Raw genomic sequence first — 25,003 nt, forward strand, 5'->3', positions numbered from 1 at the left:
ATAGAGAGAGCCGAGGGCAGGGACTACCTACTCAGTGTTCACCAACAAGTCATGATCCGTCGGGACCGTGACAGTCCTCGAACCCCCCTCCAACCTCACCTCGAGTTGGGTGAGCCCCTCATCGATCATTCTCAGGTTATCCAAATCGATATTGGAACCTGACTCGTCGCCCTCCCCAGCAACACTCTTTCCCCTATCATCAATAGGCAAAGGAGTGTTCACAGCTTTCGAGAGGTTGAAGCCTCCTCTTGCCACGAAAGTTCATGGCTGCCAGTAGCCGCCTTCTCAGTCTCCCTCCCCTCGAAATATAGAGACACGCTTACATCAGCTTCCACCAGCCTCGAGGCCTCAAGACTCGGCTCAACATCATTATTCACAAAAATTGTCGTTGTCTTACGCAACATGAAATCCCCTTCCGCATCATCAACAGCCAGAGGGACTCCGTCACCCACGTCCACTGACCTCCTTTTTTGAGGTTGAAGATCCCCGTCACTAGGAGAATGTTCATCGTTCTAGTCAATAAGCGAGAATAGAGGAGGGTCAGAAGTTGCAACGTCCAGAATAGAGACGGAGGCAGAAGCGACGGCGACTGAAATTGGGACGAAGGCAGGAGTAGCAATGGCAGGGACGGAGAGAGAATGCGTAGTGGCCCTCTTCTTCCGGAACGAGGGTTTGGGGGGCCTCGATCTCCCTGTGGACCCTCTGACCGAACCTAGATAAGAATTGCAAAGGAAGAAATCGGCAAAAGGAACAGACATAGACAAAAGAACTGCATCATCGACAGTAGGAAAGAGATTACCTGCCAAGGAAAGAGACGGCTTGAAATTCTGAGAGAAACTCGACTAGTCACGTATCCACGTCGTATAATGAAGGATCTGTCTGGCCCAATCGGCAATATGGGTCACCATCTAGAGAGGTCAACTAGTAGCTGCAACAAAGGCAGAGCTGATTAACCAACCCCCAGCAAGAAAAATGCTAAACAAAAAATACAAACGGACAAAAGCACTTATGAGTGGGATTCCAAGCCTCAGGGAAGCCGGCATCGGCAGACACTACGGCTTCGGTCCTGACAAAGAAATAGTCAAGCCAGAAATGCTGACTAGCCTTGTCATCCATTCTCACCGCCAAACATTTCCTCCCGTGGTGGCAAAGATTCAGCAACGTTCCTCGATAGAAATTAGGGGCGAAGAGATGGACCAGGTGGCGTACTGTTATGACCACCTTAAAGATGTAAGGGCAAGCTGCGCTGGGCATACGTTGGAGTAGCGGCATAACTCTTCTACCAACAGTGGCAAAGGGAACGAATAGCCGATTATAAACGAATATGCATAAAGGGCATAGAATCCGGGACGATGAACCTGCACTTCACTGTCACTCGCAGGGACCAACTCCACGTGAACCAGGGAGGCCGAGCCTAGCCTTAAATTCGTCCATTGGCTCAGCGGTCGTCATTGTAGATTTGAACCTCTCTGTCACCACTTCCTGTGCCCTATGGAAGTCGAGTTTAGCATCGAGGGATCGAGGTACGATCTCCTCCACGGTAGGAAGGGTTTCCTCCTCAGCGGTAACTCCGCCGTCTTCCCCCTAATCAGGGAAAACAACATCTAGAGGGATATAATAATCTTCCATGTGGATATCTAATGGGAGGTTCGACATTGTTGTGGAAAGAGATAACGAAGCAGAGAAAACGACTGAGAAGCGAAAAGGTTCCACGAAGGAGAAGGAGAAGTTCTGCTTAGGAAGTAGAAGTAATGTGGGAAAAGTTTCAAAATCAACAAAGCACACCCTATTTATAAGGTTTGGGGGCACCAGAATTGAAACGACATTCATGATTAGCACGAAGATCGAAACAGCTGAACCAATCAAGGGTCACACGTGAATCGACGCAATGCGTTGGAAAATGACATCATCATGATGAATGACGTCATGATAGCACTCCCCCGGACCGGACGGCTCCAACAAATTACTCAATTTTCCATGATTAAAGGGATAAAATATGATTTGCTAATAATTAACTGAGATTTTCCAACTTTTTTTTCTATGTTAGAGCTTTAACATTAAAGCCGGTTTGGTAAAGGGTTCTTAACTAAATAGGAGAGAAGAGAAAAAAGAAAAAAGGTGTAACTAAATTCCTTAATTTAAGGCATTAATAATGGATTGTATATAAATAATAAGCAATCCTTGTTTAGGGCGAGTAATATATGAAATTATATTTTGGTAAATAAATTTCAAATATTGTATAGGAACAAAAAAACCCCAAAAAAAATTAACTGTTAGTTTGACTAGTACACTATAAGTAAAAAAAAAGGAGATAAATATCAAACAATAATTGAAAAATTAGTCTTTCTCAACAATTAGTTTTACAAATTAGTTTAAAAGAAAAACATCACATCGTCAATCTTATATTTGATTAGCTAAGTATATTTCAATTTTAAAAACTTATGCAAGTTAATTAAAATAATATTTTTGTAGAATGGTGACAGATATGTTAGCCTAGTGCTATTTTAAAGCTCGAAAAATGATAGATTAGATTCTAGAGAAATCTCATATCAATATGCTGCCTCATGTCGCTAGTGCATCCATCATCCCTCGATTAATGCAAAATACTACCTGCCAAAAGATTCTCTTATAAATAATGGTGTTGGTTTTTATTTTATTTTAGTAAGGCTTATATTATTGTGTTGATAATAGAGCAATGCTTCAATTATATGGCTATATAACAATATTAGTTGAACCGATAATTATTGGTAAGACATAACTTGGTCCCTAGAAAGAACTGCGAAGCAGGCTACTTCAATTGTCAACTAATCTTGGTTAATTAAATAGGAGTGCATAATGAGGAAAGTACTAATCAAAGGTATGTTAGTTTTATTAGTATCATAATTATCATGAGTTAAGTGCCAAGATAAAATTAATATTTTAAAGGAATAATTATTTATTATATTCATCAAGTCAATGATACCCTCGGTTATCTAATTTACCAATTACTGCACCACTTCCCATATTAAAAATTAAAAATAAAAAATTTAGCATACTAAGGACTCGTTTGGCCATAGATTTTGCCAAAAATTTTCCAAGTTTTTTTTTGGCAGATACATATTTGTTAATAAATTTTATTCATATTTTGGCAAATTCCCAAACCCAAATCCCAAAACCAGCTCTTGGCCCAAAATATTATTATTACATTTTTTAAAAACTGCCTCAAACTTTTTTATTTTATAAAAGAGCCCACCATTTATTATGTTATAACAATGGTGCTTCGCCTTCTCGGTCATCTAATAGTGTATTATGTAGTTTATTATAAAAATGATAATTTTGTACCAAATTTATTTATATTCAGAACTATGGTTTGTGATAATATAATGAATGTTATTGATGAAGATTGTAACGACCCGGCCGGTCGTTTTGAAAATTAACGTCATGTTCGTCGGCATAAGGCCTTGAGCAGCTTCATATTATGTGTTATGATGCGCGGGTGTGGTTGAGTTCAGTTACCGGATGATTCAGAGTCAATTTGGAAGAAGGATTCTAGTTTTGGAAGCTTAAGCGCTAAGAGTTGACCGGAATTTGACTTTTGTGTAAACAACTCCGGAATGGAGTTTTGATGATTCCAGCAACTTCGTATGGTGATCTTGGACTTAGGCGCGCATCCGGATCTGGATTTGGAGGTCCGTAGGGTGATTTGAAGCATTTCAGCGAAAGGTGGAAAAGTTGAAGTTTGGAAGGTTGAGAGATTTGACCAAGAGTTGACTTTGGTGATGTCGGGGTTAGAATGCGATTTCGAGAGTTGGAACAACTCCGTTATGTCATTAGGGACTTGCCTGCAACATTTGACGTCATTTCGGATTTATTTGATAGATTCCGGCGCGAGTTTTAGAAATTTGAAGATTTGAAAGGTCATAAGTTCGATTCATGGTGTGATTCATAGTTTCGACATTGTTTGATGTGATTTGAGACCTCGAGCGAGTCCGTGTTAGGCTATGGAACTTTTTGATGTGTTTAGACGGGGTACCGGGGGGCTCGGGTGTGTTTCGGATGGGCTACAGGCCATTTCCCTCTATTTTTGGACTGCTGTTTTCTGATATCTGGTTTCCTTAACCGCGTTCGCATCCATCCATCTACAATCGCTAGTGTTACTTTGGGGTAGATGATACTTACTCTACGCATTCGCATTCTTCTATACGCGTAAGTGTGTTTTCTCCTCATTCGCGTTCGTATAGCTCAATTCCTGGGCCATCAGCTTTTCCTGTATGCGATCGCACCCTTCTGTACGCGATCGCGTAGCATCAATTTGGGCAGTGGTCATTTCCTCTTCGCGATCTCAATTACCTTTTCGCGATCGCGATGCTTTAACACTTGTGCAAAATATAAAGTACTCTATTCCGAGGGTTAGCCATTTTTTACATTTTTTGAGTTCTAGAGCTCGGTTTTGAGCGATTCTTTGTGGGTTTTTCAAACAAATCGACTGGGTAAGTGTTCTTCGCCTAGAATTTATTATATTCCATAATTTTATCTTTATTTTCATCATTAAATTAGTGTTTTGAGTTGAGGAAAAATGGGGATTTTGAAGAAAACTTTCAAAATGTAAAATGATGATTTGAAGGACGAAATGGTATCGAAATTTGATAATTATAGTATGGTTGAACTCGTATCAGAATGGGTGTTCGAATTTTGTGAAATTTGTCGGGTTTTGAGGTGCGATCCCGGGTCGACTTTTGGGTTGATTTTTAGTTTTTGATAAAGATTGAGGCTTTATGATCCGGAATAGTTTCTTATGAGTTTTATTTATGCTTTGAAGCTATTTTGGCTAGATTTGAGCCGTTCGGAGGTTATTTCACCCGAGAAGTTCATTTTAGAGTAACAGTCTATCTTCTTTGAGGTAAGTATCTTGCCTAACTTCGTGTGGGGAAACTACCCCTTAGGATTTGAGTCCACTATGCTAATTGTATCATATGAAGTCCGTGTACGCGAGGTGACGAGTACGTGCTCGGGCTTGTTTGTGGAAACTTGGCCTTTAGGGTTCTTAGGTCCTTATATTCACTGAGTATGAAGTTGTTTTTGTTATGATTAAGTTTTCCTATTTACTAGCTTCATCTCTATTTGACTAGCTTCTTTAATTGCAATTAATTGTTTCATGATCTACTCTTATTGCCTATTTGACTCTTATATGATTTAACTGAAGTTGTTACCACTTCTATTGCCATGATATCTCTCCGTAATCGTTTCTCCTTAATTGAAAGTATAATTATCTCTTCTGTAATTGTTCGTCCTTAATTGAGGTTATGATTATATTTCCGCTGCTTATCCTTGATTGAATTTGTTGTATCTCTTTCATGATTTGCTCAACCTTAAAAGAAGTTTGGATATCCTATATCTTGGTTGACTTATCCTTATTTGGAATTATTGACTCGTGTTATCTCCCTCATTGTTAAGCTGTAATTTGTGGGGTCGTTGTTACGTATTATTTCTCCCTTGTTGAGTTATTCTTATTATGACTAATATTCTCTATTGTGTTTATTCTTGTGAACTAGTTCTACCGTTTCTTTGTGATCAAAAGATCTTGAGTTGATTTACTTGCCATACTCTTTTGTTATTGTCTTGGTTGCTGTTGTACTCAGTATTGTGATGCACGAGGTTTATGCCGTGCGGTTGTTATTGTGATGCACGAGGTTTCTGCTGTGCGGTTGTGATTGTTTTGCACGAGGTTTCTACCGTGCTATTGTTACTATCGATAAGTGCACACGCGGCGTGACAACGCTGGCTATATATGTGTGGGTTGCGCATGTAGCGAGACAAGGTGGGAATGTTATTATGCACGTATGGCGAGACAAGGCGGGCATTTACTTTATTATTACACACGTGGTGAGACAAGGTGGGCTATGTCGGGGATTTGTTTGTGATGGCCTGGGGGCATTCTTTTGTCATTGATATTGTGTAGTGGTCTACCTACCTGTGTGAGTTTTATCTTGTGAATCATTTTGGGAAAACCTTCTTACGTGTTGTCCATTTTCTCTATGCTTACTAGTTGACATGAACTATATTAGGACACTTACACAAGCATACACGTAGTTAATCACTCCTATCGGTTTAAGAGGATGGGTCCTGATATTGTTGAGTATTGATGCACACCCTTGTCTACTTGCTTTCTATGTGAGAATGGTTTGATTGGCACGAGCGTCGTCCGTGCGTTACTAGTTTAAATGAGGGCACAAAATGCCAAGTGTCTAGGGTTCATGAAGTGGGACCCGTAACTTGTGGATATTCTGAGGTTGGGTACCTCGTGATGATTATTGGATAAAATCCCATGTGAAAGTGGTTACTCTCATCTAGTCGCTACTTGTTCTTCTTTTAATTATGATCACCAGATTTGGACTGTGTTCAGCTTACTTTATTGTGCTATTACCTGTTGTGTTCCGTTTCTAGTTGTTGTTTCTATTTCTTATTGCAAGTACCATATTATCCTCGTCATTATGCGTAGTCTTTATATAGATATTGTACTCTGTTGTTTTGTACTTATACTTGTCAGGTTATTTAGTCCAGTAGGTGTCTTGACTGTTCCTAGTCACTACTCCACTGAGGTTAGTCTTGATACCTATTGGGTACCGCTGTGGTGTAGTCATACTACGCTTTTGCATAATTTTTGTGCAGATCCAGGTATTTCGGAGTCAGTCGATCGTTAGCTAACTGTACAGATATTGATGTGGAGACTCAAGGTAAACCTGCTGCTGCGTTTGCAGGCTTTGGAGTCACCTTCTAATTTTGTATTTACACTGTTTATCCTTATTTCAAAACAGTTGTATTTAGAGGTTTTCTAGCAAACTCTGTAGAGGTTATGACTTGTACTACCGGTTTTGGGATTGTAAATTTGTGTAGAGATTTCTATTTCGAAATTGTGAGATGTTAGTTAAATATTATTGTTATTTCAGTTAATATTAGGCTTACCTAGTCCCTAAGACTAGGTGGCATCACGACCTCCTACGGAGGAAGATTTGGATCGTGACAAAGATACTGTTGGATATTTGTGATAGTTTTTAGAACTTGTAGGTATAAGTCATGTTTCATGTTTTTTCAAAAAAAAAAAAGTGAAATATGTTTTGAAAACTGATGTCCAAATACATTTTCATCTTCCAACCAAACTTCACCAAATCAGATTTTTCAAAACAAATTTGGGAATCTATGACCAAGCGCTAGCTAATACTCTCTTTATTTTTTTCGCTTGTACTAATCCACCGACTAAGGGGTCGTTTGGTTGGGAAACAAGTTATCCCATGATTAATTATCCCGGGATTAGTTATCCTGGGATTAGTTATTCCACCCTTTTATAGGGATAAAAAAATACTACAATCCCGGGATAACTAATCTCGGAATTAGTTATACCACGATTTTATCCCAACCAAACATGAGATAAACTTATCTCAAATTTAATCCCGGAATTCATTATCCCTTATCCCTCGTACCAAACAAGCCCTATGAGTTGGAGTAGGAATAGCACACCCTCCCTCTTCAATACCAATAATCACTTTTTTTTTTTTTAAAAGGTAGGAAAACTAAATACTAAGCTCACGTACACACACGGCGGTATTTGTGGTGAGGGGAGATAATAGATATCTAGGGGAGACAAATATACTATACATAGTTTGAAAAGGTAATATAGAAAGGAGCATCTCTAACAAACAATTGTACATATTCTGTCTATGAATGAGACAAATGAACATATAACTTTCTATTTCAGACAACAACAATCTTACAAATAATGCTATACTCCAAAACTGAATGCAAATAATGCAAATCACAAGGACCCTACTTTGGGTGGGCTTTGTGATGAAGAATGACCAAAACCAAAAAACCAATGAATGATACAGAGACCTTCACAATCACATCTATGGAAAAAAAGTGTCTTCAAAATCCAACAGAGTGCTTGTTACACTCAGTTCTTTGCTCCCGAAGCAAAAAACTGACCATGAAGAAATAATTCACAAAAAAAAACCTGCAGAGAACATGAGAAAATCGAATTAGTAAGAAGATTAAGCATCGATTTGGAGTATGTTTACAGTGAAAATACATGTGCATTTAATTATTGAAACATCAGAGAGTATTTTTGAATGGACTCTACCAACACCAAGGCAAATGGCAATCCACTTCTGCAGATAAAATAACAAGCACACGACGTTTCTAAAGTTACACACAGATGGTTGTGGCTGAAATTCAGTTCAGACATTGCACAAGCTAAAAGTAACAAAATGTGAACCACATTCAGCAGCTGAAGAACTGGATAGGAATACAGGATAACTCATATCAATATTACAATGAAAACAGCAAGGAAACCGAAATAAGATTCTGCATAGCTCCTCATGACTGTGTCACCAAATCTACAGTCTCAAACGCGTGCAGTTCCACTTTTCGAATACAAGCTAAAGACCCCCAAAAGTCCACTTGAATAACAGGGAAAATATGTTGAAGATAGTAAACTGGATAGTTCATGGATTTTGCAACAAACTAATCTGATCGGTGCTTAAGCTACGGATAACTGGGCCTAAGAATAAAAAGTGACTACTTAAATACTTATACGCATTATATAGCCAGTACTCCTTCTATATGACATTATCTTTCCATAACAAATACGTAAAAGCAAATCGTTTTCTCTTCCTTCACCTGAAACCGACTGAGCTTTCCCATTAAACACTATCTCGAAAACCCGTCTATTTTGCCTGAAGGGGAATGAAGTAGAGCATAATGTAGGTAGATCCCTACTTTTCCTATTCTTGATAGAACAACAATAAGGTTTGTTTTTAAATAAAAAAAGAGAAGTATAAGATAGATCATGACAAATAAGTGTTCTACAATCCTGTGCCAATTGAACCACCAAACTCTGCAAGATTGAATCCAAATTAGCTAAGACAGATGTTAGCTGACAAAGGTTTTTCGCCAGGCACCAGGCAAACCACCCAAAACATCAGAGGGGGATAAGGTTGCAAGAAATCCAGAAAAAGGAAGCTAATAGAAAAGTAAAGTCTTATGATTTTACTTAGTTTGGCATCTTCAAGAACCTCAAACTGAGGAATTTTTTATATAAAAAAAAGGGATAACTCAGACATAGGACAATTTAAAGTCCTAATTACTGGTTCAGCCCTCATTTGCTGGCAAAGTATAAGATCATGTTTGATAAGTCAAGAGCTCTAGATAAAGAGCCATGCTAGTCATGTCATTTTCAAGGATCTATAGCGCTCTCCAAATATGCTGGACAATTATGGTAAGAAGCCCCAAGTGGATGAGCAATATAAGAACTAGGGAACATCTTGTCTACAACCAAAAGCACTAGAGGATAAGATCTATCATTTGGTCTACATGTAGTGAAGTAGTTGGGAGACAATGTCTAGGATCTTCATAGGCCCTAATCTTTAGTAGATTATTATTCTTATTCTACTAAGGAAAAGAAAACTATAAAAGCACTTACCAGAAAAAGCAAACCTATAAAAGCTACAATCTTCTAACAAAATCCCCGTCCTAAATTAGAACAATCTGATAGAAACATAGCCATAGTCTTGCTTTCAAATACACCCCCAGAAAGAGCTAGTGCAAAAACCTTAATTAGATAAAGTTCAATCGAACAATTACAACATGTCGATAAGGGATATATAGCTAGTTGTCAGAGCAACAAAATCCTTTAATTTTCTATCAGGCAAATTCTGAAAAACCCAAAGACAAGGAGAAAACAGAGACTTGGTGAACTCAATCTTTTTGATAAGGAAATAAATACAGTACTCCTGCTGCCGGGAACTTGGAAAACTCATTCTAACCATGTGAATCACTTGTCAACTCTTTGACATCTTCATCAGGCCAAAACTTTGATAATCAGTCAGTCTAAGACAACATAGGGCACTCAGGTTTACCCTCCTCATATACCTGTTGGCGAATAGCACGGTTCCAACTGCTATCCTAGACAAGTTGTCAGATTTCAGTCTGACGAACCAAAGCTTTCAAGCCATCAGCTAAGGAAGACTAATAAACTGAAGAATTCCCTAACCATTCCACATGGGATGGATAACATCATAACAAAGCTATACCCTGAAGTGCGAATCATTTTGCAGTCTAATAGTTGTGAACAAGTATTGAATAATGATAAGCTATTTTTTTCACCCTTAAGGAAGATTATCTTGGGTTCTAGGAGAGGCTGTTGTTACATTGCATGAAATCTAATTTGGTCAAGGGTATTTGGTGAAAAGGAAACTTCACATAAATTGACATCCTACCCCGAGTAACATGTATCAATTTAAGAAAGAGAAACTTCACATAAATTGACATCCTACCCCGAGCAACATGTATCTCCCAAATATTCTGCTTCCCTTACTCCTCCCTACAATTTGAATTTACATTCTTATGGTTTTTGCATAATAGTTCTAAGGGAGGACAGAATAGACAGCAAAATTATCTTACCACAATCGTAATGTGCTTCAACCAATTCTAAAATAATTAAGTCATGCTAGCATGTAAAGGATGAAGAACTTGCTGTAAAACACCAATTAATTGGAAAGGCTGACTGACCTATTGACTTGGCAACAATAGCCACACAAAATTGAAGAGGTAATGCAAATATCCTTTGCTCCTATGCAATGATCATCAAAGATATATCAACTTAAAGATTTTCCAAGACAGTATGGAGGGTCGGAATACGACGACGGAATAATGGTTCTAGCCTGAAAGCTGGCACCCCAGTCTGCCACCTATTAGTATCATACATCTCTTTCCATGCCTGTACTATCTCATCAACCTTGAAACCTGGAGAAAGAGGCGCAAGATGGTAAAGAAAATGATATCACTTAATTCAGCATTAAGAAAATTATGTGAAGTAGCAAAATATAAAATAAAAAAAATTGTTGACATTATACCTTCAAGAGCAGTTTCATTGGAACAGTGGTTCTTTATCATAACCGCGATATCAATTTGAGATGCTCCAGCTAGCTCAAACTTTTCCATTGCAACCTCCAAACATTCTTCCCAAGTTGGTAATCCCAGCTTAAATTCCACCACGGACCGTTCATAGAGTATGGTACCCCATAAGAGGTAAATCTGGGACCTCATGTTTGCAGCCTGCTCTTCAGCTTCTTCAGCCGGTTTATCTTTTAGTAGATCATCCAATCCCATTTTCTGCAACAGTGCTTTATATTCTTCATTTTTGGAGAGTCCATTAAGACGCTGTTCTTCCATCTCTTCCCACATTTCGATTCCTCTTTCCATACTATCCTCAGCCTTGTTATAAAGCTCCAAGATCTCTGCACATGTCCCTGTCTCTAACTCAACTTTACTTCCAATCAAATAGTACCAGGAGAGTTTTGCTTGTTCAAACTGCTGTTGACCAACTGCAAGAAGGCCTTCATAGAAATCTGGTTTGAGCCTAAGAGCTTCTTCATACCTACTTCCTGCCATTTCATATTCTTTTTTTGCCCATCCATATGCAGATTTAACCTGTTCCAATATAGACTCCCGAGAACCCTCTTCAGTAAAGTATACCCGCTTCCTTGCTCTGGACATATGAACATTTCCCCAATTAAACAAAGACAAAGCTGCCATCTCTTGGAACTTAGCTGCAGCAATTTCAAAAAGCTCTTGTGCTTCTTCACTTGTAACAGTGTCCTCTACAGCTTCAGAGTATAGTTTCATACTTATCTCGTGAAGATCCAGATATGAGTCGGAATCAAAGCCGACATGATTCTTGAAAATCCTTGCAAATTGGACAATCCAGTCTTCAACACAAGTTGTCCCTTTATTCAGTTCCCTTTCTTTCTCAACATGTCCATCCTCTGTGACTATAGTTGATTTGTTACTGCTGGAGTTCACATCTTCTTCACCACTCATTCCCTCGTATGCAGGTTCTTTATCTGGAGTAACTTCTACAACATAGAGTCTTAAAGAACCCTGAGAACCAGCAGATGATTCAACCAACCTAAGCTCATCAGTAGTAGTGATAGTAACCAGGTCACCTTCTTGATCCCTATACTTGATAAGTGCACCCTTCAAGTTTGGAAATCGATCTAGAACTATGTCCCTCACCAGTCTAATACTGCAACCAACTGGTAATTGTGCCCATCTAATATCCTCCCCGAGTACCAATTTGACCGTTCTCGTCACCATCTTTTCTTCCTTAACACTTCTCTTCTCCTCCACAACCACCTTGTCCTCAGCCTTCTTTTCTCCGACCTCCTCAACCTTCTTTTCCTCAACTTCCAAAACTTTCTTTCTCTCAAATTTGTTGCTCTTCTTCTTTTTCGACTTATCCTTCACAACCTTGGTAGAAACTGGATCAGTAGGGGGCTCAACAGATTCTTGGGGTAATACTAGTTCTTCAATTTTCAGACCTTTCTCTTCCATTGCCTTTTTAACCTGGTCTGCAATCTCCAATGCAGCCAAATTATTTGGTTCAATACTCAAAACACGGTTCACATCTCTTAAAGCCAATTCAAGCCTATTCAATGACTCGTAACACTTGGCTCTCCTCAACAAAGCTTTACTATACTTTGGAGCAACTTCAAGCGCCAAGTTGCATTCAGTTATTGCTCTTGGGTATTCGCCAAGGCCAATTTGCATATAGCAAGCAGCCATGTTAGTATGCAAATAGGCAACATCAATATGGTTCCCGGGAAGCAACTTGAGAGCCTTCTCATACTTCAACATAGCACCCTCGTGATCACGTTTCTGAAAGAGCCTGTTTCCTTCTTCCTTCAATTCTTGAGACATACTGATGAATACAGCAGTGTCCTCATCGATCGCTTTAGAGGTACGCTCTGGAACAGATTTACCATGTTTCACATTTGCATCACTAGATTTTGATGCCACTTGAGTTTTCTTCTTTCCAGTGGGCTTCCCCATGGTTTCTACTCCAGAAAGAGCTACCTCTACAAGAGTCCAAAATCAAAGTTTCAGAACTTTGATTTAGTCCTAAAAGCAGCAAACAATACACATAAATAATCAATTTAACCAAACAAAACCAACCAAATAACAAAGCAATCAAACTAAAATCAGAGCGGCTAAAGCTACAGTTCAAAAACCAACCTAAGATATTCAATCAAGAACTCATAGAACTGAATCAAAATACCATCTTTTTGATTCAACAGAAAGTGAATTTAATCAGAGATTTCATATCTAATACAAACCCACCTCAATAGAATATTTATTTGCAAGAATAGAAAAAAAAAACAATATCAGCTGGTAGTCACTTGATATAATTCTGATACGAGAAATTTTCAGGAATCTTGCAGAAAATTAACCTCAATAAATATAAATCACAATAAAGTAAATTAAAAATAGAAAACATGGAAAATATTACCTCCCAAATAGACGTAAAAACTATCAACCCACAAAAAATCAGGACTCTAAATTGAAGATTGAAGAGTAAAATGATAAGAAACGATCGAACGAAGCACAGAAAGAGAGCAGCTTTGAGAAAGGGAAGGAAACAAAAGGAGATTTTTGGTGTTTGGAAAGAAAGAAAGAGCTGAAAAAGAAGAAACTTTTGAAGGGTTTAGTTGGGGTTGTATGCAGAAAGAAAATGTGAAACAAACGGCGGGGAATGAATGAAAATGGGAGGAAATGGAAATGTTTAAAAATTAAAATTTCTCCCCTGCAAATAGGGTTTCCTGTTCCCCTTCCATATATGCTGGCTTTCCTTTGTTGAACGTCAACGCTCTGTATCCTCACTTTCAACTATGGCGCGTCATTTTCACATTTTGCCCCGTAAAATTTAGCAGAACTTTGTAGGTACTGACGTTTTTCCCCTTTTTATTTTTTTTTTTTTTAAATCTTTCATTTTCTCTAATTTTTCATTCAGATTCAGTATGAAAGAATAGAATATGGAGGAGAGAATTTTGTTTATGATTATATGGCTCCATGGAGAATTAAATTTTTGTTTTTGACATATATGTATTCAATAGGAAAATAAATACGAACTTTAAAGAATGTTTATCGCTTATATAATTTATGTTAATTTTTAAATTTAACAAAATTTTAAACGTTATTAACTTACGAGGAATTTTCAAGCATTATAGTTTAGAGCCTAAAAATTATAATTTGTTTAATTACCATTCGTAGCTACTGTTCAATTGTTAGTAATTTGTATCACTTGTATTCAAATGCGCAACGGATATAACTTGTGTTAAATGTATTCGTTCGCGTAATGAATACAACCTTTATCAACTGTATTTGTTCGCGCAATTTTATTCATTCACACAATGAATACAATATTTATCAACTGTATTTATTCGCGCAATTATATACTCTTGTTAAGCAGCAAACTCAAGACCTCCGCTAACTGAGCGGGCACTCTAACCAACCAAGCTACGAAAACTTGTTACTCTCTTGTTTCAGTTCAAAAAAATCTTGTTTCATAAATTTGCTATAAAATTCCAATATAGCTACGAATAGTAAACTTGCTGAAAGTATAGCGACGAATGATAAATACAGTATAAATGTTTAATGTGTCGCGTAAATGAGGATTCAAACAATTGTATGACTCTTTCATTTTTTACTAATAAGGCAAATAGCATAAACATAAAACCAAAAGCTATCAGCTTCTTTCTTAAGTGCTTCAGTTCGACGTAATTTATCACAGACGCTTTTGAATCAGACTCTTCCCCTACTTTCCACGCATCGTGAGCGGATTATTTCTCCCTCTGAAACTCCAGCCAAATTGTTCATGGATGATGGTAAATCCGTTTGCAAATCACAAAGCAGACAACTCGTCGATCTTCGTCTTATGTAGTGTGATAATCAAAGAGAGATAGGTGGGCAAAAAGGGATTCAACCGTATTCTCTTCATCGAAAATTTTACTTTATATAAAAGATTAATTTTTATATATATATATATATATATATATATATATATATATTAGATTTTGAATACTTTTAGCTTCTTCATATATATTTACGTATTTTATTTTTTAAATTTCCTTAATGAAAATATTGTTCCACCATCGATGACAATATCACCTTTAATAGGGATGAAACAACTACTGATCTGTGTTAAAAGCATGGGAAAGAAAGATGGCAAGAACTTTCTACTGACCTGACATATTTAATATAAAGGTACATAAACTTTTTACATTTTTGCTCCCTTTTTAACTCTGTCAAACAGGAAAAAAATAAAACAATTTTCCTTCACTTCTTTTTCCTCTCATTTTATTTTCAAATTCAGAAAGACTAGTTGGACCCATTGACAGAAGATAATAGGCAGCCGCCAACATCGGGGTCAATGATGCTTGTTCTTTACTTCCACCAGTCGGCTTGGACGGCTGTATGATCTGTCCACACGCTCCTTGCTTTCAGAGTTAGGCGCGTGGGCCCAATACTCTTTATGAGTTTAACAAAATCTTTGGTGGGACCTACATTCTTATTAAAGAGTATATTCTAGAAAGCATAATTCTTTGTTTTCACTGTTACCCAAACGAGCATTTTTGTCTTTCCTCGAGTTGGTCAGTTCAATTCTTTTTTTTAATGCAAATTTCTTTTCCCTTTTCTTTTTCGTATATATTTTGTGAGTTGATATATTGATATTCTCCATATTAATGTAAAATTTAAGGTGTTATGTTATGTTAATTATTGTTTGTATAAATATTACTACAATGAATACTTTATGCGGGGAAAAAAAGATAACTTTTTAATTAGTATCTATTCCATTAATTGTAAATCCGAGCAGATACACGAATGCCATAAACTTTTTAACCTTTTTGTATATCTATTTATGCTTTGTTCTGCTGTACATATATATGTAGCATTAGCTATAATCTACCATCAAGATTTTCCTTTCTTCTATATTCTCAACTTTGTTTTACTTTGTTTGATCATTCTATTTTGCAATCAGGAGCAGATCCAGAACTTCGGTGACGTGTTCATCTGACCCAATATCTTTTAGTATAGATATTTATGTGAAAACTTAAAAAAAATTCAACATACATTAGATATGAACTAATAATTTTAAAGTATTAGGATCTTAACAATCGAACCAAGTTCTAGATCCACCTATTTACTATATGCATTAAGCTCCCATGTATATTAAACTAATTACTATTAGTATCATATCTCTCTCTCTCTCTCTCTCTCTCTCTCTCTCTCTCTATATATATATATATATATATATATAAAAGCTCAGGTTACGGTACGGAGGAAATTTGCTGGTTGAGAGCTTGAGTAAAATTGTAAAGAGGGGAATTATACCACGTATTATAAACATGTTTATTTTATATATTTACTCGGTTTCATATTTATTAACTTCTCTACGGTACTTGATATTGTTGGACCACTAGTTAGTGTCGAAGTCGACCCCTCATCACTACTTCTTCGAGGTTAGACTGGATGCTTACTCGGTACGCGTTATTTTTGTACTCATACTACACTTGATGTAGATTTTGTCGTACGGGCATATATATATTTAGTGGCCTTGTGGACGCAGCGGCGTGGTTGACAAGGGGACTTAGACGAGCTGCATCTTATGTGTGATCCGCAGCCAGCAGAGTTCTCCTTCGGAGTATTGGTATTTCCCTTTCTGTCCAAATTGTATTCCGGACAGTTATTGTATTTTATTTTATTCCTTAGTAAACGCTCATGCACTTGTGATACCGGGTTTTGGGATGTTTATGGGTTATTCAGTATTGAAATTTTTAAAAATATTATTATTTATTTTGTAAAGTCCATCTTTTACTATTAAATTGAAGAAAAATCATGATTTCAAAAATACTAAAATGAGAACTAAATTGATTATTTAGTGTTGGCTTGTCTGACAGTGGTGTCCAGCGTCATCACAATCTTTAATGAAATTTGGGTCGTGACACTAAATCCAAGAAAACTCCAAGTTAAAGTACTCCACATCCCTAAATATAGTTTAAAACTTTAAAATATTTTGAAGACATATTAAAAGCTTATCATGAAACTTTAAAAAAAACGTCTATATATTTGCAGCAACATAAAAATGAATAAATATAGATACTAAATATCATACAACTGTCAAATGACTAAACATACCTACGGAAGATTAACTAAAGAAATTTTTTTTTTAAATCAACATAACCTCAAAGAGATCCCTTTCACGTCTCAAGTAGTAAAGAAAAATAAATAATATGAGGTATCCAACCACCATACCTTTAACTTTATGAAGNATCTCTCTCTCTCTCTCTCTCTCTCTCTCTCTCTCTCTATATATATATATATATATATATATATAAAAGCACGAATAATTTATACTAAATGTTGAACAACAAATATATCCTTGAAATATTAACAGACTTTTATGCCCTCAATATTGCATATTTCTCAAAAGAAACTTATTTCATATTGGATAGAATAGTAATTAACTAGAATTTATATACGATGCACACTAGGATTCATATTCTTCAACGAATTTATCTATTTATATCTATATCTATCTATCTATATTATTATAAAAGCATGAATAAAATGTTGGATTACAAAAATAACCTTTTAATATTAAGCATAATAACTCAGAATAAAAGGACGTAATTGGAATTCTAGACATTAGCTTTGTAATCTTATTAGTTTTAGGACATAATAGTACATAATTACCTTTTGGAATCCTATTTGTATTGGGAAAATTCAAGTTAGTATTTAGAATTTATTATGTGATGATATGTCATGACACGTGGATCAGTAAAAGAATGACAGCTGGCAGAGAATAGTTAAAGGGGCATGAGCCTTAACAGACACGAGCAGATATCCAAGAAAAACAGAAGGGAAGGGTGCTCGAACCTCTTGATAATTTGGAAAAGCATCGGAGGAATGAACCTAGATAGCAAAAAGGATAGATACGTATTATTGATAGTTAATGAGCATTAATTACGGGAAACGTTATAGAATCTGTACTGAACAGTTACGATTGCTAATTATAACGTTACATTAAATGTCATTAATTGCCCATAATAACTCCATTATGGGGAAAAAATGTATTACTTAGAAATAACTAAAAATATAAGGAATAAACATTTGTGAGGACACGAAATACTATTGGAATACACTGATTTACTTTGCTATCTATCTTGCAGTTGTTCATATCAATTATTCTTATTTTTATTTGATTATCAGTAACCCGAGTTCTTCTAATAGCAAGCTTTGACAGAAATTATTATTTTTTTGTTAAACAAATTGGTTCCGTTACCGGAAATCTGATGATCTATTACTTCCTAAATAAACCTTCTTTCAAATCAATCATGTCAAATGTCAATGACAACAATCAAGGAGACCGTCAATTCTAGGAGAATCAACAAGGCGATGGAACCTCGGTCCTTTCTCCTTGAAATTCTCCTCGACAATCTCGAGAAGTAACTCATGATGGATCTCAATCAAATGCAAATGAACAGTTTGAAAATGATGAGGCTATCAACGAATCTTTGAAGAAGTTAATCGCTCAACAGGTCAGCAATGCTCTTGAGGCCTTCGCTAACCAGTTACCAGCTGTGCCGCCAACATCAACTCCAAACAACACCTTAGAAAATCCTCGCTTAGGACTCGTTAACTCAGGCAGTGGAGGAACTCCTAGCAAATCTCGTGATGGAGGGTCAAGTAACCCAATTAATTCAGATTTACAAAATTTAGTACTAACCTCGGAGAAACAGCTCAAGGAACAAAGTGACCGCATAGAGCAAATACCTAGAGTACCGCCTGTAATCAAGGGAATAGATATGGACAAATACTCAAAACAACCTTGGAAGCCAAGTGCTGCTCCTCTACCAATTCCAAAGAAATTTAAGATGCCCGATATTCCAAAATATGATGGAACAACTGACGCACGGGATCACGTAACTGCATTCACGACCGGTGTAAAAGGCAACGACTTGACCAAGCAAGAGATTGAATCAATAGTGGTCAAAAAATTTGGAGAAACACTCACTAAGGGAGCATTAATATGGTATTCTCTTTTACCCAAAAATTCTATAGATTCTTTTGTTAAACTTGCAGATTCATTCATCAAAGCACACTCGGGAGCTCAAAAAGTTGAGAAAAGAATGGAGGACATTTTTAAAATAAAGCAAGGAGATACGGAGTTGTTCAGAGAATTTGTAGACAGGTTCCAGCGTGAAAGGATGATGTTGCCACGTGTACCAGATAACTGGGCAGTTATGGCATTTGCTAGCCATCTAAATGAAAAAAGTTCAGAAGCCACGAGGAGACTCAAGGAAAGTCTACGAGAATTTCCAGCTACAACTTGGAATGATATTTACAACAGGTATAACACGAAGCTGCGGATCGAAGAGGACACCATCATTCAATCTCGAAGGGATGAAAAGGTAAGTTCAAGGCAAGCTGAAACTGAAAAAAGGTCTGGTAAAAACAGGTACGAACCTTACATGGGACCAGCAAGAAGAGACTCACGTTCAAAATAGGAAAACCCAAGGTACGATCATAGATCAAGAGATAGGGAGTCAGGTTGATCATCAAGGTTCAGGAGAGAACGAAACACGCGAGAGACACGTGGTGATGATAGAAACTCCAAGGCAAAGATTTAACGTAAGCACATAAATTGATAGCCGTTTTAAGGAACATGGGTGACAAGGTATGCTGGCCAAAAGAAATGAGATCGAACCCGAACAGGCGATGTCACACCTACCCCGAAGGATAATGTATAAGGGAGTTTTTCCATTTAAAGTGACATTATTCGAAATGAGATTATTTATTTAGTTCAGAGTCGCCACTTGGGATAGGTTTGGCTTTTGGTGTCCCAAGTCACCGATTTATCTTGAATCCCAAATCGAGGAAATTTCGACTTCCCGAATGGAGTCTGTGAACCAGAAATTCTGAATAAGGAATTCTGTTGACCCGGGGGAAGGTGTTAGGCACCCCCGGATCCCGTGGTTCTAGCACGGTCGTTTAAACTATTATAATTGGCTTATTATCTGATTTTAATGCATGTCACCCTATAGTGCAATTTTAAAATTATTTACCGCTTTTATTTATCTTTTAGGAAATTGAACGTCGTTTATAACATGTTTTGGGATCACGTCACATGAAATGCACCCGGATCCTTGACACATTTTATTCAATGTTTTGGGATTTGGATTTGGGTCACATGAAATGCACACCCGAATTTAGGAAGGTAAAATTATTAAAGAACGTGCCTAAAGTGGCTAACATGTTATTAACTTTGCGGGAGGCCATGAAATTTCGCTAAATGGCACATTTCGAATTCTAAGTATTTTAATATGAGTATTTAAAGAGGGCCACGCGATTCATGAATTCTATTTGGCGCGGCGCACCTCATTTTCTTTTAAAGGCCATCCTAAATGAACTATTATTTCTTTCTATTAATGATTGTCTCTAAAGGGCCTAATCAATTAGCATTTGGGCCTCAAGTTAAGTCCACACTTAAACAAGAGGGAAACCTCTTAATTCAAGTGTGCTACTTAACTTGGAAGGCCCAAAATTGCATTATGAGTTTGGGCAATAGTCTTGTTCAAGGCCTTTAGCGCACTGGCTTCGACATTAGCCCAAGAAGAGAGATAATTTGATCAACTTCATAAAGGGGCTGCCTAACGTTGGGCTTAACAATTTTTTGTGAACAAATAGACAATTTATTTCAATCAAAGGCATGGTAGTCAATGCAATTTATTTCAATCGATCTCGAGTTTTAACGATCATTTAGGTTTAATCAATACAATTTAAAAGATTGGACCAAGAAAACAATTGCTGAAGCTTTTAATTTTCCATGCTTGTTTCTAAACCATTGCCTTTGAAAGCAACTCAAAAACCCTAAACTGACATGAACTACAAATGAATGCAAAATATTCTGCTGTTTTGAATTGTATATGAGCTCTTTTGGATTTCATTTTTGCAACAGGCATCTGGCGAGCAAACTAAAGTAACTAGCACAATTAAACTACAAGATATGCTTGATTTCACATTAGTATGAGAATACATGCTATTTTTGGATTCAATTTCAACATATCATTCTAATTTAATTCTCAAATTAACATGATAGCAAAATCTGAATTAACATGATAGCCACTCACATAAGTCTAAACTAACAATCCAAATGTCCAGTTATTACAAAGCAATATCTCAATTATGTTAAGCATCAAAATTAACGCAGAAACATGTAGGAATTCATGGGGAAGCAGATAACCATGGTCTTCAAACTTGAGAATATATTTAACTCAGGCTGCATACATCACTGGAGGCCAAAAATGTACCTGGAAATGTGTTGAAAATAAGAAAATGAAGGATCAACAGCAATAAGCAGCAGACAACAGCAGCTTAGAGTTAATCTCGAATCCCAGAATGATATCAAGCAAGCCCAGCAATAAACACAACCAGTAACCAGCTAGAAAATCCGATTTGAATACACCAGGTCTAACTCGAAAATAACTCCAGGACCTTTTTGAAAACCCTGACTATTGAACACCAGGAAAATTCAAACCATTTTGGACCTTAGATAAGCTAGAAATTCGAATTAAGAGCTGGAACCCGAAATTGTTGTAAGAACTTCAATGGAATAGTATTTTTGGAGTTTTTGGTGTTACTTTTTTTTGGTTTTTTCAGAAAATCTCAGATGTAGAATGTACTCTCCCTCTCAGATTTCCAACTTCTGTTTTTGAATTTGAAATTCAAATTTTCAGATCCAAAAACTTGTAGAAACTTTGGGGGGAATTTTTCAGATGCAAAAGCTTTTTATTTGGAATTTTTCAGATCTCAAAACTTTTTGAGATTTTTCAGATTTTTCCAACTTAAGAATTTTTAATTTTTGAAATTTTTCAGATCTTCAAAACTTCTAGAAATTTTTTGGGATTTTTCAGATTGCAAAACTCGTTAAAGAAGGCAGGGGGACTGCCTTTTATAGGCAAAAATCAGGGGAAGCTTCCAGATTTTCACTTACCCCTTTTTCCCCTCTTTTATTTCAGTTTTTTATTAATTAGACCTTCAATTTTTGACTTGTTTCTCAAGTTACTGCCCTAAGTTTTTGATATTTCAATTAAGGCCCTATTTTGGAAGATCCTAGAAGATTCTAGCTTCAACTACAACATTCCTACCCAATCCTGAATACCCAAACTACCCCTGAACTCAATTTGAAATTACTAATCTAGTACTAAACCGAACCTCAACCTCTTTTACCCTAGTTAAAGATTATCAGCTATAACCAAACAGTTCACTTAACTATGGTTAACCAACTAAGGCTAAAATCAATCGATCACAATCAAACAGACCCTAAAATCAAACTAACTGGACAAATTAACTAATTATGAAATTAGATCTAACAATGGACTACAAAAAATCTAATTAAACCTAATTTAAGACTTGAATAAATCCTAATCAAAATGTGTCCTAAAATTGTTATTATTAAACTAAAAGAACAGTAAATAATTCAAGATGAAAACGAAGTAAAGAATTGACATGATATAGCAACGATAACGAACATGGAATCAAAATCAGAATAAGAACAAAATTTAAAAATGCCAGATTATAATCAGAATCCTAAACTAAACACAAAAATAAGAACTAAAATGATAAAACAAACAAAATAGAAGAACAAGAATAAGAATCCAAAACGAGGAGAAAAAAGAAAAGAGAGTAAAAGAAAAAAAATGAAATACCTTTGAATTTAGGCTTGGACTCGAATCGGGTAGGTTTTCTTGGCATTATTTGGATTACAACCGCCCTTAATCATGTGTTTTCATGAGAAAACACATGATTAAGGGCTATTATAGCCCAAAATCAACAAACCCCAAACATTGAGAAATTAGGGTTCTAGATCGATTTTCGATCTAAGATTCGAACTGTTTGGGGAAGATTCGAAGATTATTGACTGTAGATTCGGAAGGAGGAAGATGAGGAGAGGCCTTGGTGTAATTTTGGACTGGTTTGGGGTGACCGCCGCCGGACACGGCGGAGGCGGCAACACTATCTTTGAATATTCGAGGAGCTGGGAAAGGAGTTGAAGGAAACTATGGCAGGATTCGGGATGAGGGGAAAGAGGAGGTTCAGGGGTGTATTTTTGGGGTTCATCGGAGCATCGCCGCCGGCGGAGACGATTTTCGATCGGCGGCGAACGGCGGAGGGCGGTGGTGATATTAGGGTTTGTGTATGAAGGGCTTCTGAGAGACGGAGAGGGGGGGGGGGGTGAGGCTCCGACCATTTTATATCTAATAACCATTAGTTCCGAGCCGTTGGATCTAGTATCCTCGACGGCTGAGATCAAAGCAATTCTAAACGACGTCCTTTCAAAAGCACAGGGATCGGACCGGGTAAAGGGCGAATCTGGGCTAATTTTGAAGTGGGTTTGGGGGGGGGGGGGGGCTTTAATTTGGGCTGATGTTATTTCTTTGAACAATGACAAATGAACCAACAACCTATTTTTTTTCTTTCTTTTCTTTCTTTTCTTGTTTTAAGTTTAACACTAAAAGAAACCTTACAATTAATCCATAACACCTAATTAGGACACAATTAATCCAATATCAACTTAAGAAATTAACAAACCTAAAACAAAAAAAATTTAAAAAACAAGCCAAACGAATCAAAAAACTTTTATGATTTTTTTGGTATTTTCGTACAAGCATACTTACTAATTAATCCTAAAAATATGTAAAAATTTAATCCTAAATGTTCATATAGTAATTTTGTATTTTTTATGAATTATTATTAACAATGCACACAAAAATGCAAACAAAACACAAAATCATGCAGTTAATTTTTTAAAAATTCAAATACTAAAAGAAAAATTCTACTTTTAATGAATTCTATAGGAGTAATTTAAGCGCGACAAAAATTACGTGCTCACAGCTGCCCCTCTTTGCTCGGAGACACGAAGGGTTTTTGGGCAAAGATAAATGAGCAATCATGAGAGATTTTTTGCCTGTTTGGCATTCCATGAGAAGCATTTTTTGAAAACCGTCTGACCGAACCCTGCTTCAGAGGTTGCCTACATATCCTTGGCTATAAAGGAATCAGGTCAGTGTAGTTCTGGAAGGTTTGGTAGCTGGGACTACCAGGAGCTGTGATTTCACTGCTGTTGCTGCTGCTACTGCTTGCTGACCTCCTTATTACACCCAAAGGAAAATCAAATCTAAGCTATCTATACCTATCAACTATGAGTTACAAGATTCCTATCTATAATCTCTTGAAAATTGATCTTGAGTCTTAGCTGATTTTGCTGTGGACTTTGATCTGAATCTTGATGCTCGCAAGTTGTAGGTGTTGTTTCTTTCCGCAGCATTGGGTCGAAGCGGGATCGGCGGGGCTTATGCCTTCAATCAAATCTTGAGCAATCCACACCCTTGTTTGCTTCAACATTTGAGTTCATTTCTTTTTGTTCTTTTCTTCTTTTCTTTATTCTGCATTGAGACTCATTCCGTAGGTCATCTCGAACCCCTGTGCCTAGATGTCAAAACCTGCTTAAGACACCAAAACAAACAAACGAACGAAATTTTTCTGCCCCAGTTTTCACTAGGAAAATTTCATGAGTTAGTTGTGACACATATCTAAGCGATCAAATCAGGATTGTGTATCCTTGGGAATGAAGCCATGTTATGCTGGGAAATGACCGGGTTATGCCGCAAAAGAAAAAGGGTCCTCGGGTTATGCCGGGGAGATCCGCGGGTTATGTCGGGATAAGAAGGAAAAAGGCTCCTTGGGTTATGCCAGGGAGGTCCACGGGTTATGCCGGGATTGAAAGAAAAAGGCTCCTTGGGTTATGCCAGGGAGGTCCATGGGTTATGCTGGGATTGAAAGAAAAAAGGCTCCTTGGGTTATGCCAGGGAGGTCCACGGGCTATGCCGGGATTGAAAGAAAAAGGCTCCTTGGGTTATGCCAGGGAGGTCCACGGGTTATGCCGGGATTGAAAGAAAAAGGCTCCTTGGGTTATGCCAGGGAGGTCCATGGGTTATGCCGGGATTGAAAGAAAAAGGGCTCCTTGGGTTATGCCAGGGAGGTCCACGGGTTATGCCGGGATTGAAAGAAAAAGGCTCCTTGGGTTATGCCAGGGAGGTCCACGGGTTATGCTGGGATTGAAATAAAAAGG

At 37.1% G+C, this 25,003-nt stretch overlaps 1 protein-coding gene across 2 annotated transcripts; it reads right to left on the reverse strand.

The window, feature by feature from the left end:
• Positions 1-7,629: 7,629 nt before the first annotated feature.
• Positions 7,630-13,634, reverse strand: LOC109206241 (HSP-interacting protein). 2 transcript variants are annotated; one of them, XM_019369054.1, is made up of 4 exons: positions 13,322-13,634; positions 10,887-12,890; positions 10,543-10,776; positions 7,630-7,987 (listed from the first exon to the last, which is right to left on the reverse strand). In XM_019369054.1, exons 2-3 carry the CDS (start codon positions 12,862-12,864, stop codon positions 10,634-10,636), a joined length of 2,121 nt encoding a protein of 706 aa, XP_019224599.1. In that variant the 5' UTR covers positions 12,865-12,890; positions 13,322-13,634; the 3' UTR covers positions 7,630-7,987; positions 10,543-10,633. The 2 variants fall into 2 exon arrangements, with proteins under 2 accessions (XP_019224599.1, XP_019224598.1); XM_019369053.1 differs by having other exon boundaries at positions 10,887-12,933.
• Between the last annotated feature and the right edge of the window lie 11,369 nt (positions 13,635-25,003).

This window comes from Nicotiana attenuata, unplaced genomic scaffold (genome assembly GCF_001879085.1).
Source record: "Nicotiana attenuata strain UT unplaced genomic scaffold, NIATTr2, whole genome shotgun sequence".
In the NCBI taxonomy this organism is placed as follows: domain Eukaryota; kingdom Viridiplantae; phylum Streptophyta; class Magnoliopsida; order Solanales; family Solanaceae; genus Nicotiana; species Nicotiana attenuata.

Excerpts from the sequence above, each read along its gene's own strand:
- LOC109206241 (XM_019369054.1), bottom strand. The coding sequence starts at position 12,864 with ATGGGGAAGCCCACTGGAAAGAAGAAAACTCAAGTGGCATCAAAATCT. Across the intron at positions 10,777-10,886 it reads CAATGAAACTGCTCTTGAAG|GTTTCAAGGTTGATGAGATA; the intron begins GTATAATGTCAA and ends CTCTTTCTCCAG.